The 13,119-nt window shown below is 31.6% G+C and overlaps 1 protein-coding gene across 5 annotated transcripts in view; it reads right to left on the reverse strand.

Moving 5' to 3' along the window:
- Window positions 1-369: 369 nt before the first annotated feature.
- Window positions 370-13,119, reverse strand: part of LOC128238487 (uncharacterized) — a 67,984-nt gene continuing 55,234 nt past the window's right edge. For 3 of the 5 annotated variants that reach the window (XM_052954473.1, XM_052954482.1, XM_052954455.1), the window contains 11 exons: window positions 9,493-9,540; window positions 9,047-9,082; window positions 8,597-8,837; window positions 7,970-8,111; window positions 7,165-7,248; window positions 6,637-6,836; window positions 6,243-6,291; window positions 5,927-6,013; window positions 5,564-5,626; window positions 4,650-4,734; window positions 370-2,257 (listed from right to left, as the gene is read on the reverse strand). In XM_052954473.1, the coding sequence (XP_052810433.1) occupies window positions 2,187-2,257; window positions 4,650-4,734; window positions 5,564-5,626; window positions 5,927-6,013; window positions 6,243-6,291; window positions 6,637-6,836; window positions 7,165-7,248; window positions 7,970-8,111; window positions 8,597-8,837; window positions 9,047-9,082; window positions 9,493-9,540 (1,106 nt within the window). In that variant the 3' untranslated portion in view covers window positions 370-2,186. Of the gene's footprint in view, window positions 2,258-4,649; window positions 4,735-5,563; window positions 5,627-5,926; window positions 6,014-6,241; window positions 6,292-6,636; window positions 6,837-7,164; window positions 7,249-7,969; window positions 8,112-8,596; window positions 8,838-9,046; window positions 9,083-9,492; window positions 9,541-13,119 lie in introns of those variants that run through there. The other 2 variants (XM_052954464.1, XR_008261715.1) reach the window with 2 other exon arrangements.

The following is a 13,119-nucleotide window of genomic DNA, read 5'->3' on the forward strand; positions in this document are numbered from 1 at the left end:
TTAGTCACCACGAACCCACCCCTACCCCTCCTCCAACTTCTCCACCCCTCTCCAACCTCCAACAATTACGGCATACAACATTCGAAGACAATAAAGTATTAAATCCGGGCGTATAAAAGAAAACGATATATACCTATGAAAATGAAAGGAGATTTGGGTATTTACAAGGATTTCGGGATTTCGGTAATTTCACCGACGCCGTTTCAGAAAATATAATCAAGAAATCTTGCATTCAATCTATGCTTTGTAATTTGCGTAATACTAAAACAGATTAAATTAAGGTAGAAGGTCTTGCACAACTTCGTTCTCATAAATTTATAATTAACAGACAAGTTTAAAAAAAGAAGCTATCGCTTAAAGCATATGGTTAGCAGGTCAACATAATCAAAGAAAGTTTGTAATATAAGAATCAAATATTTACCTTTCTAATTATTAATTTACATACTTGATTGATTGAACGTTTCTATAAATCGAAATATGAACTGTTTGTGCGCTTTGCTGAACGTAATCTTTTAACACCATTCATTAGATATACACACTCACAAGCACTCCATTGATACATATTTTCTCAGATGAAATGTTGCACATTCATATACATTATTTACTCTATGTTATAATGTCGATCAGATATTATATACTATTATACACATTTGAATCTCATTTATTATATTTTGACCCGTCATTATTGAGATACTTCCTTGGTTTTCTAGAAGGTACAGCCGCAGTGCTTTCAAATGATTTGGAGACTGTTTAATCTATTTTTTTCTTTGAACTGTAAATTTCTAAACAATTGAAGACACTCAAAGGACACATAGCACTTAGCAAATAAGAAAACAACAAGCATATACTTTTTGCGGAGTGGTTAATTCGTTTATACATACGTAAACACGTCATTGACTTTTCTGGTCTTTATTTAACTGAGTCAAATTCAAAGAAAATGATGTGGCTGGTGTTATTGAGTTCAAATAAAATACCAAAAGCTGAATGATAAACATTCACAATTTTAAATGTGTGTAAGAATGTTTTCGGAGTTTTGAGCAAACAGAGATTCTGAGGTACACATGGTTATCAAACAGACATTATCTACAGCATAAACTGTATCCAGACTTACTGCGAATAGTACTAATCTTTGAATTATACTCCTATGCTTTGCAAAAAGCCTTTTCTTGGATTTAAAAGAATGCAAAAGAAAAAAAAAGAAGCTATTTTTGTGTAAGCTTTGTTTGTCCCTTCACTGTCAATTCCACTTTAAGTCGTTGCTAAGCTAAACATTCTTTTTTTGTTTGTCTGCCAAAACCGTTGTTGTGCTAATTTGTTCATTGAACATTTTTTGGATATCGTTGAAATTCTAGTTTACCGGAAACAAGGCTATTCCCAAACGAGGAATTTTTTGTATGAAAGCATTTTGCATTGTTTATCTAATCAGGCAAATGGGATTTTTGCTGTTTTGTCCATTTGAGATATTTTACCATTTTCTAATCATCAAAGGACTTCATCTCCGATCCACGTGAAAAATAGGGGGACCAACGTACCACAACAGTGTGTATAACCAAACAGGGATTTCTACTCATTTCCGGTATATATATATGTAATTATCACATCTCAAATTTCATGACCTTGTTTAAATACAGCTCAGTTACACAGGAAAATAATGCAAGAATAGCTAAATTTAACAAATTATAATCATAATGTCCTTTATCATCAGTCTACAGTATATATGAACTTAGTACTTTTGCAGCTGAAAGTCAATTACCTTATTGAAGCAAAACATCTTATAAATTTTTGCAGTGTTGCATCCAAACAAATGATAATTTATTATCTTTAATTATGAGACAAGGGCAGTTGATTGTATAAAACTTTGATAATTTGTCCACAGGTCATCTTTAGGCTACAGTGCAAAAGTAAATGATTTCATTGGTTAATATGAATATTCAGACAAATATTGACCAATCAAAAACAATTTTGGGCAACTTTTACCTTACCATAGAACTTTACCAATTTTATTCAATTGACTGCAGAAAATTAAATAAATTTATAAAAATCAACAGATATAATTACTATATTCTGTTTGATTGACAACCAATAGAAAAACAGTATTTTATACAGATAGGCACAATGTGAAAAGGAACCATATATTTGTACATTATTTACACATATAACAAATGTTTTATATCTGTCTGTGCCCTTTACTTCTTCTTCAGGGAAGCCTGACCAACTCGACCTCTTTGGTTGTCCGCCACATACTTAATGTAATACTCTGAAGAAAAACAATAGGTTCATGACTGTGAGCTTTTAATGATGAATCAAATAAACAAGTTAATGCACAAAACAAACCCATAATTAAACATGGCCATTGGAGCCATGAATTGCTCTATTATATGTCATGTATTATGACAGCTATTTGAATGGACTGAAATAGTTCACGTAATTTTATGATGATAAAAACATGGGATTGTTAATGTCCGTATGAGTTAAAAAAAACCTCCTTCTTCTTAAAGTAAAGTTAAATCGAATACGTACACAATCACACATATATTAAATGGATGTTGGTAAGACAAGGTAAACTTTTGAACTAAACATAAATACTGAATATTTAGGGTCTGTGTCATGTGAGTTCAAAGACAAACTTCTAAGATTCTACGAAATAAGTGTATTGAAAAAGGAATCCCGGAAGCGTGGCCAGCTTTTAACTCCAATGTCATTTCTTGAACAATTTTGGTGAAGAACCACTACATGAGTCTATATACTAAACTCAAGAGCTGTCACAGGAGTAACGGAAACCTCCTAGGCACAGGAATGGCAACGTGTTTTTTGTAAATAGGTCATACCATTATCGTACACTGTATCTTCACGTATCATGCTTAACCAATGTCTGTTGTTTATTTAAATCCATTGAGTAATTTAAAAATGATGCAGTTGACAAGAAAATGCTGATCACTCGTCTGATTTTATCCTTTTACGGTTCATTTATTTCATATTGTACATTTGATAGTGAATAGATATCCCAAAAGTTTGAAGCACCAAACTAAAAAAACAGACTTGCTAAAAATTACAAAGTCCTATAGTACTAAAGTATGCCCCCCACCCTTCCAAATGTGTGACTTAAAAACCCGTTTGATATATTGAAGGCATTATCCATTTATTTCTGTGAAATAAATTGAAATCAATTCAACACAAATTGAAGAAGCTAAGTTCAATTCTCAAAATCATCCAAAACAATCAAAATTCATGTTATCAACCCAAATGCAGTTAAGTCACTCAGCATCTTTAGGGTACAATGTTAAGAAGAGTATTAGATGAACAGTTTCAAAGTGATAGCTTTGATGTTAGTGAACTAATCGCAAAACTTAACTAAAAACAATCAATCTAGCTTAAAGATGCACTTGTACTGCCAAATAAGATTTACAACAATTAATACAATTGTTTAAATATGCCACAAGGATTAAAAATATAAAAAAAATGGTTCTTATGAAGGATACAGAATTTAATTTGAAAGAAAGATGCAGGAAACCTAATAAGACGATAGTTAATCAGAGTAAATCTTATAGCACTCACCAATCATTTAATATTTTTGCGTTTTCAGTTTTTAAATACTAGGTTAAAATTTTGTTTTCAGCAATTAATAGATTACATAAATGCATTATTTAGGAAATAGTTAAAGATTTATAACTCAAAATGTATGTTTGTTATAGATGTGTTTGTACTGATTTTGAATAAGAGTATCACTTTAAAATTACAAAGTCCAAGAATTCTTAAATATCTCCCAACCTCCCCCTACCAATCCAAATGTGTGACTCAAAACCCTGTTTGATATATTGGAGGCACTATCAATTTATTGTCTGTGAAAAAAAATGAAATTTATCCAACAAAAAATGAAGAAGCTATGTCCAATTCTCAAAATCAGCTTTAATTCATGTTCTCTACCCCAAAATACAGATGAGACTTAGCATTTTTAGGGTACAATGTGAAGAGGGGTTTACGATTAACAAGTTCCCCAAGTTTCAAAGTGATAGCTTTGAAAGTTTCCATGTAAGTTACTTACTCTGACAATGACAATGATGACAATCAAGTGACGAAAAAAGCTCATCATTTGGTTAAAAAATCAGACAAGCTAAAAAAGGACAATAAATCTGTAGTAAGCTTAGATATAGTTATAGTTCTTGTTCAATTAAGCTAAAAAGCAATGTATTTTCTGTTGAATTTAATATAAACAGAAATATACGTGAATTTAACATGGATCTCCCATATTAGGTGTGCCATAAACATGTTATGTCAAGTTTTTAATTTATTTGAAGCGTTACAAGACAACCATATGAATGTGTATTCATGTTAGAGCATACAGACATTGTCACGTTGGAATGTAACTATTAAATAAATCCAGTGAATAAAATTAGGGTAGTTTAAATGTGACTTAATTTCAGTTTTATGTTCCTTTTCGCATTTATCACACTTAAAGCTGTGATGGTCATAATACTCATGGTTGGGCCAGGCCTTATTGACCAATTGTTGCAGGAAGATAATTCTGCGCTCTAGACCCAACAACATCGTGTTTGGGATATATCTACAAACCCTAGTTATTGTGTCAAACATTATTTTCTATTTAGATCTGAGAGTGTTTATGAACTAAATGAAAAAGCAAAACACAATACCTTTCTTTAAGATAACAGCATCATACAAAATGGTCTGCCCGTCTTCAACCCTTATGACGGATACCTCCTCCCCATCACTGAAGTCCTGCAATATGATAACATAAGTAACATATTGAAATATAATACTTTTTAAACCATCACCATCAAATTCTTAAATTTCTTGCTTCTTTCAAAAATTCAATACATCAAATATTAAGAATATGAACATACCCTGAACTACATCTAGGGTTCTCATTTGTCTCAACTTAACTTAACTTAACTAAACTTAACTTAACTCATTTGTCGTATCTTTGAAAAGTATTTGCATTAGGTGCTCTGAATTGTTTCCCTCCGTCTGCAGATAGAGTTGCGATCTCTAATCATAGAAGTACTTGGTGTTTACCTTTTCGTTTATTATTATTTGTTTTATTGATAAGTGTCCACAAGTTAATGCATACTTTGATAAGATTTACCTTTTGCGTTTTATTTTTGTTAAGGATTGTTGGGATAAGAGTGACGTTTGTGCACATAAACAGGTAAAAACACCCAGTAAATATACATTTTACTGACCCTTCCAAGGCGGGTACCAAACAATTCTTGATAAACATACCAATTATATATATATATATATATATATATATATATATATATATATATATATATATATATATATATATATACATATATATATAGTATTTATGCACTTTGCTGTTTGTAGAGTTTTGTGCTGTTCTATGTTTCTTGTTTGTAATTTTGTGTTCTATGTCTTTGGCGTTTGCCCATTTGCACTAAACCGGGTTTATGTTTAAACTTTTTGCTACTGAGCATGTTTCTGTAGCTTTTTGCATAAATATTAAGCTGATTACTACAAACTCCTTTTAGCACAATCATTTACTTAACCAATACCAATAGAACTGAAAGTAATCAGAACTTACTTCTTTCATGGACTGTTCTTCCTTCAGGCGGTTGAAGGCTTCTTTGAGGTCATCGTAACGTTTCTGAAAGCAAACTCAATAGTTTACAGATATTATTTAACTATGTTAGGTCCTAATGACCACTTTTCGGCATATTTACATATTGTCACTGGTTAATTAATTACAAGTTTAAGTATATTTTTATCACAACGAAGTATACTGCAGAAAGCTGTACATGCAAGAGAAACCAACAACAAGGCTATGACAAGGATACATTAATTTGACCTCTGAGTACTTTGAAAATCCGAAAAGCAATTATAAGCAAACTTCAAGAATAGAAATTATATTTATAGAAGGTAACATTTGAAACTATTTAATAATCACCCTTAACTCTTGTAATTCAAGAGATGGTGAGGACTCCACTGCACTCACAGAAACCTCCTCCTGCAGAACCTCAACATCATTCTCAGCCTAAAAAGAAGACATTTAGACAACTTAAGTTTTTATGTCCTTAAAGACATAAAATATTTTGTGTTTTTTAGCACCTATTGCTTTTTATTATTTTTTTCAGTGCACATAAACCAAACACTGTTCTTTTGAAATTATTTTAGGTACATAATTCTTCTCTTATGTAAAAAACAGTTATTTATAAAAAAAAACAAAGACCACTCAAACATATATATTCAATATTTTTTCCTACCTTTCGCTTATTGGACTTTTCCTCCCCTTCCTCAGACTTCACACTGGCACTGAAATTAATGTGTTTAATTAACCATCTGATAAAACGTAAAACATGGATTTTTAAAAAGAATGTTATGAGGTGGTTCCTTCCTAGAACGGTATAACAATGATTATTATAAATATAGTAAAAAAAGCTTTCAAAAATATATTTGATAAATTTCTTTTTACAGAAATGCTACGGGTAGCTAGAATCAAATGACAGCAAACACTTATGCTTAATGGCCTTAGATTCCCTTAAATGATTTTCCCACACACACAAAATGTCTCCCTTTGCAATACCTTAGCAATTACCAAAGTAAATTTAGGAGTATAAACAATTTCAGAATATCATTAAATGGTAAACAAATGCTCACATCAAACTTTTGAAGTTGTTCATTCCCTTTTCAAGGGCTTCAAGGGCATCCCTCTTGCGGTCGGGCAGGACCTCCATCATTGTTTTTACGATGGGAGTCGACAACTTGTCCTCCACCCGCACCGCAAGCTCCCACAGGCTGTCCTCCAGGGATGCCACTGCCATATATAGGGAAAACTTTCCCATCACCTTCATCAGGTTCTGAAATAAACAGATAGTTTTGAATTATTGTACTTTTCCTACCTTTTATTTGATCTTTGTAGTCATCATCTTCTTACCTGCCGATGCAAGAATATTGAGCACAAAGTTCCATGGTTTGCTTACTACATGAATAGTCAGACGTTATCATTATCAGTCTTGTGACTGGAAACGGTGCAATTTCTTTAATTCTTTATTTTCATATCATTCATGAAAAATATAAAATATTGTTTAAGTATAATACCACCTCATCATATCTGAATTTTATGACTGGAAAAATTATTAAAATCAAGTGGGGTACAATATATATGTATATATATTTTTTAGTTACATCTTCCTTGAAGATGAGGCCAATCCTCCGCTTCCACTTCTTTGAGTCCCGGTCCTCCGGCCTCACATCTCTCATGATCTTAGCCTGATTTTGAAAAGAAAAAAATGTATAGGTAACATGAATTACATCAAAAGGAATGATGAGTACAATAAGAAGGCTGGATATGACATAATAAATGTTTTATGTTATGTAACATTACACAAACAGCAAGAGGCTAGTATTACATGTTTGATTAAAACAGCTTGTTTTTTTTTTATGAAATTATATCAAAGTAAACAACACTTGTCCCAATATGTTAGTTGTACTGTGGAAGAAGATTGATGCCTATGTACACACTCAGCTACTTGGGCATGGGATTAGATAACACAGTTGGTGTATGAATTTAAATTAAAAATATTCCACTGATAAAAGTAATGCTGTATGTAGAAAGTTAAAATATCGATTAATGATGAAATGGATGCTCAAAGTTTAGATCTACCATAACAAAATATATTTACCATGAAAGTTTAATGAAAGAGTGGACCAATTTCTTATCACAAGACTTTATTTAAATCGTAAAACTAGGCTCTGTTTGGTTTCGATTACATAATTTGATCAGTAGATTGTTGCAAGAAAGTGATTGGAAAACTTGAATTCTAAAAATATCTTCAGAAAGCGCAAAATATGCAAGTCTGAATACTAAATGTAACAGTTTACAAAATATATCATGTAAACACGTGGTTTGAATGTGAATCAAGTTTGCTTACAGAAACTATACTATGTGCATTGACATTGATGTTAGAGCTCAAGCATCAAGTTGTCTTACCTTATCCAGGAACGAAAGTGGCTTGCTCAACTCTTCGTGCACCATGTCATGATGGAGACCGAGGACTAGTGCGTTCTCCCGTGGAATTGTATCACAGTACAGGTGGCATTGCACTAGTGAGGGTGTCTCTACACCTTTACTCCTTAAGGTTTAAAAATCGAACTAAAGGCATAGTTAAAAGTGGTGTCACCAATTTCAAAATCAGGTTAAGAAACACAAATTATTTTCATACATAAACTACATCATTATAAAGCCCATTGTTTAAACACCACAAAAACTCATACATGAAAACAGCTATCCAGATATTAAATTGCATCTATTAAGGAAGGTTTGCGAAATGATGTGATCTTGAATTTGGCTTACTAATAAAATATTTAAAGCAACCATTGCAAATGAGAAACAAACAGTCATGCTGGAGACAATCAATTACTAAAGTTATATTGTAAATATTTATCACCAATATTCTACAGCGTAATAGTTTATCACTGTAACTTTTCTATAACATGTTCAGCAGTCTTAAATTTTGAATAATGAATAATTGTTTCATTACCTTCACTTAAGAAATAATTTTTGTATTTACATTTACACTGTTTACCAGATACCTAAAACTTAAACATGTCAAAATACCTCAGCTCTTGGAGCGCAATGCGGGTGTGATTCCCCCCAATGGTCTGAATTTGGCAGGAACCAGGCTCCTCAACTTTGCCTAACATCCGCTTCTGGACAATGCCGTACAGAACAACCAGCTGCCCATGAAAACTCCCTTGGAAGGGTGACTGGAGGTCCTGTATGTGACCGTGGTCTACTGCCCGGGTGCTGACTTTCCAGTCTGGCCCAACCAAATTACTTATATGGACAGGATGTGTACCTAAAATAATAGGCATTACAGAATACTTTTTTTCTTATTTGGGCCCCTTGAAGTCATTTATGAGGACATCCTCGACCTTCTTCAGATTTTGTTTCAGTTTTGGGGATAATTTCAGTATGAATTGGACATCTATTTCATCTTAAGTATTTATTTAAATTACATTGAGTGATAAATATCATAGACTTTTACTTTTAATAAGTTTGACTTACCCAGATACTTCCTTTTAGACAGCTGGGTATGTGCATCTGTTAACAAATAACACATATTAAAAAGTGATCTTTGTTCAAATTGCATAACTGTTGACAATAACCTAGTTTAAATCATGATCACTTAAGAACTGCATATTTGGGGTGAGCCAACCTGTTAAAATGTTCCAAAAGTCATTCACATCTTTTAATATAAAGTATGTTGAAGTGCAGATAACATGTAGGAGCAATTTACGTAACAATGTTTATATCGATAGTTAATGGCCAGGCTATATATAACATGTCAGTTTCTTTTGCATCTGGAAACATGAGCAACATGGCACAATTAAAAAGATATTAGTAGTTGCGAGTTATAACGCTAGGGCTATGACGATGACGCCAAATCTATCACAATTTTAGGCATTTTTTCTTTAAACAACAGCCACAAGTAGAGTATAATTGTTATGTACCTGAGGCAGACAGGTTTTCAGCTACATCATGACTGGAAGTTTCTGCTCCTTAAAGTAAATTTCAATTGTAGGGTTGGGAATTTGACAGAAAAATTACTATCAATGATCAATTCATGAAACCGATCAATGATCGATTATTTATCAATTCAATTAGTATTAAATTATCTTTGGTCATGATATTTAAGGCACACATATACAGTACATGCACCAATTTTAAGCACTTATGTACCAGTACAATATTGTTTGTGCCTTTCTTTGTATACATTATTTATTCAGAACAGCAACTATCCTTCAGTGTTTACTTTGGTAACTATAACAGAACATGAAACAATTAGGCTCTATTTTTTGTCTTACATTTTGTATTGTATACATGTGTAAAAAAACACAAAGAAAGAACATAAAATCCTTTTAATAGTCACTAAGTCAGTCAGTAGCAAGTACTACAAGCAGTTTAATATTCTAATAAAGTATGTGTTTTACAAGAACATTTTCTTTCAAGAAGGTCAGAAAACTAAATTCTTACATTGTAAGAAGTAAATGATAATATGTTTTAAAAATCACTTTTAAAGCTGCACTTTCACAAATTGAACGTTTTGACAACTTTTCTATTTTGTCTTGAAACGAGCAATGTTTTGGCAAATGCATGTAAACCAGTTAAATGAGACTGCTGACAAAAAATTAGATCGCAGATTTTTATATTTCTGTTATTTTTTTATGTTTTATGTATTTTTCTTTTACCGTTAGTAAGCCAAAAAAAGAATTTTCGAACGGAAATATAAAAATCTATGATCTGATCTTTTGTCAGCAATCTTATAACATTGGTTTGCAGATATTTACACAAATATTTGCTCTTTCCTAGACAAAAATAAAAAAGTTGTAAAAATGGTTTATCTGTGCGAGTGCAGCTTCAAACCAGGTTTAAAACCAATCCTTTAGCAGTTAAATTGCAAAGAAAATTTGTAATAAGGTTCTGTAGTGATTTATTGACTTGATAAGAATATGGCTAGATAACTTAACATATTAACACTTTAACATTTCATCATTAACTAGCAAATTTAACCAGAAACAAAAGATATTTTTATGGTAGCGGTTATGTCCTTTGTTTCAATAATCGATTGTTGTAATATCAATATCGATTTTCACCAATGTAGGCCTTTCTGATCAATTGTTGGTTATAATCGACCATCAGCAGAGCACTAGGCGCGAATTGTATCATTATTGGTACATACTCCACAGAAAAGTACAAATTATGGCTCCATTCAAGTCACTGACTTCATCTGCTTGATAAAGCATATTTTCTGTTTGAAGTCTGTTAATTATGAAGTAAGAATCTTAATTTCAATTCATAATGAGGAATTAATACATATTTCTTCAAGACTTCAGTATAAATTTCTTCTTAAGAAAATTAATTTACTGTCTTGTTACATAAAGTATGTTTTTCCTTGGTTTTTGTGATTGAATATGCCTGTCTACCCTATTCTACAAGCTGACACTGTAAAACTAGTTCAAATAAAAAAAATCCAGTAAATGAATATCAATACTTTTGTAATAAAAACCAAATTGCTACCTACCATCCCCTCCAATCCTTTAAAAGTTAACTAATTTAACTTGCCTCCACTGCCTTCGAAATATATTTACTGAGTGAGCAACAATAGCTATTGTTCAAAAGAGACCAAGTGATATAACAAACATTAAGTTTAACTACTTACTAAATAATGCATTTATGGAAAATTAATTACTGATAACTGATTGTAACCGTGTATTATTGATAAGCTGAACACACATTAATATTAAATGATTGGTTTTGGTGAACGCTAAAAGATTAACTGTGATCTATTATAGCTCCAAAAGGTAAAAATACCGTGTTTTATGCTCATTTCTTTCAAATTTAACTCGGTATTCTTCATAAAACCATTGTTTTCGACAGTTATTTATCCTTTTCGGAATAATAAAACAAAACATATTTTTCAATTGTGGTAAATCGTTTTTGGGAGTAAAAGTGCATCTTAAATGTCAGTTACAAATACTGAAATTAGTTTGATGACACTATTTAGTTCAATTATACACAAAACAATGCTTAATGTATGGATAAGGTCATCGACTATGAGCGGAAAAGGGTTTTGCTCCCCCCCCCCCCATGAGGAATTTTGTAGACCATGATTTTATTGAAGTGTATCATCTTACAAACATTTTAAGACATGTCTACGCCTTGGCCGTGGGGGCGTTTGGAAACTACAGCATTTTAAAATCCGTTACCTATTTTTTTTTCTAATTTCAAGCATAATTTTCACTTGTAAAATACTACCATTAAAAAAAGGAAAGAAAACGGTTTTCAGCTAAAAAAATGATGTTTCATGTCACATGATACTGTAATTTACGTTACCTCAGAACTAAGTATAAAAAGAATCCGCATCGATTTGTGGAGAAAATTTAAATACGACATGAAACATCACACAATACTAGTGAATCAGACATAATATCAACCATGGTTTCACATGTATATTACGTAACATCAGACATAAAAATATGTAACCTGTTTATACATAATAAACAAAAAATGCTTTCACTGAGAATTTAACGTCATTTAGAAACGGATCAATTCACAGATACTTGTGTATGGGACAGAACTAAACTGCACACATTATCAAGAAAAACAATCACATATTTTGATAAATATGCATGTAGAATGCGTTACTTAGTATATATATATATACATTTAAAGGCAAACCTTTTTTATAGGATATTCTATGATTTTGTTACACTACTTTGTTATGAAAATATTTATTTACTCCATAATTTATATAGCTTAATTTCATGATCACAAAAAGGTTAATATATATTAAGTAAGTGAGCATTAAAAGCTATATTCTGCACGAATTAAATATGTATTTGTGAAATATGTTGCGCTCTTACACTGAAAGAAAAACAACATATTTTATTCCTAGAAAGGATACTCAATGACAACCAATTAATTGCTATTTTTCTAGAAACCCGTTAAAAGGAAACCAAAAAAAAACAAAACAATAAGTAATTATTTTGAACAGTATAGAAAATTTAAGTGGTATAATTTTTACGTATACCTTAAAGCTGCACTGTCACAGATAAACAAGTTTTGACAACTTTTTTATTTGTTTTGGAATGAGACAATTTTTGCGTAAATATCTGAAAACCAGTGATATAAGACTGCTGACCAAAGTTCATGTCGCAGATTTTCATAATTCCAGCTAAAAGCATTAATTATGGCTAAAAGCATTACATAAGCTTTAAGGAAAATGCATAATTTTAACATCATTTTTTAACATTAATATGAAAACCGGCGATCTGTTAGCAGTCTTAAATCACTGGTTTCCATGCATTTCCGCAAAAATTGGATCGTTCAAAGACAAAATAATAACATATGTTGTCAAAACGTTCAATCTGTGAGAGTGGAGCTTTAATATGATCAAAATTAGTTAAATAGTGTTCCAATTATAATCCCACCATTTTGTCATTGGGGCTATAAAGACATCACACTGGGGAGTCTTGCTGTTGGTAAATCCACCCTTGGACAATGTGACAAGTCTACTCATAAATTTTGGTGTATCTGACTTCAAATTTCATACACATATCAACTTCCTAAAAAGGAAG

This window comes from Mya arenaria, chromosome 1 (assembly GCF_026914265.1).
Source record: "Mya arenaria isolate MELC-2E11 chromosome 1, ASM2691426v1".
In the NCBI taxonomy this organism is placed as follows: Eukaryota; Metazoa; Mollusca; class Bivalvia; order Myida; family Myidae; genus Mya; species Mya arenaria.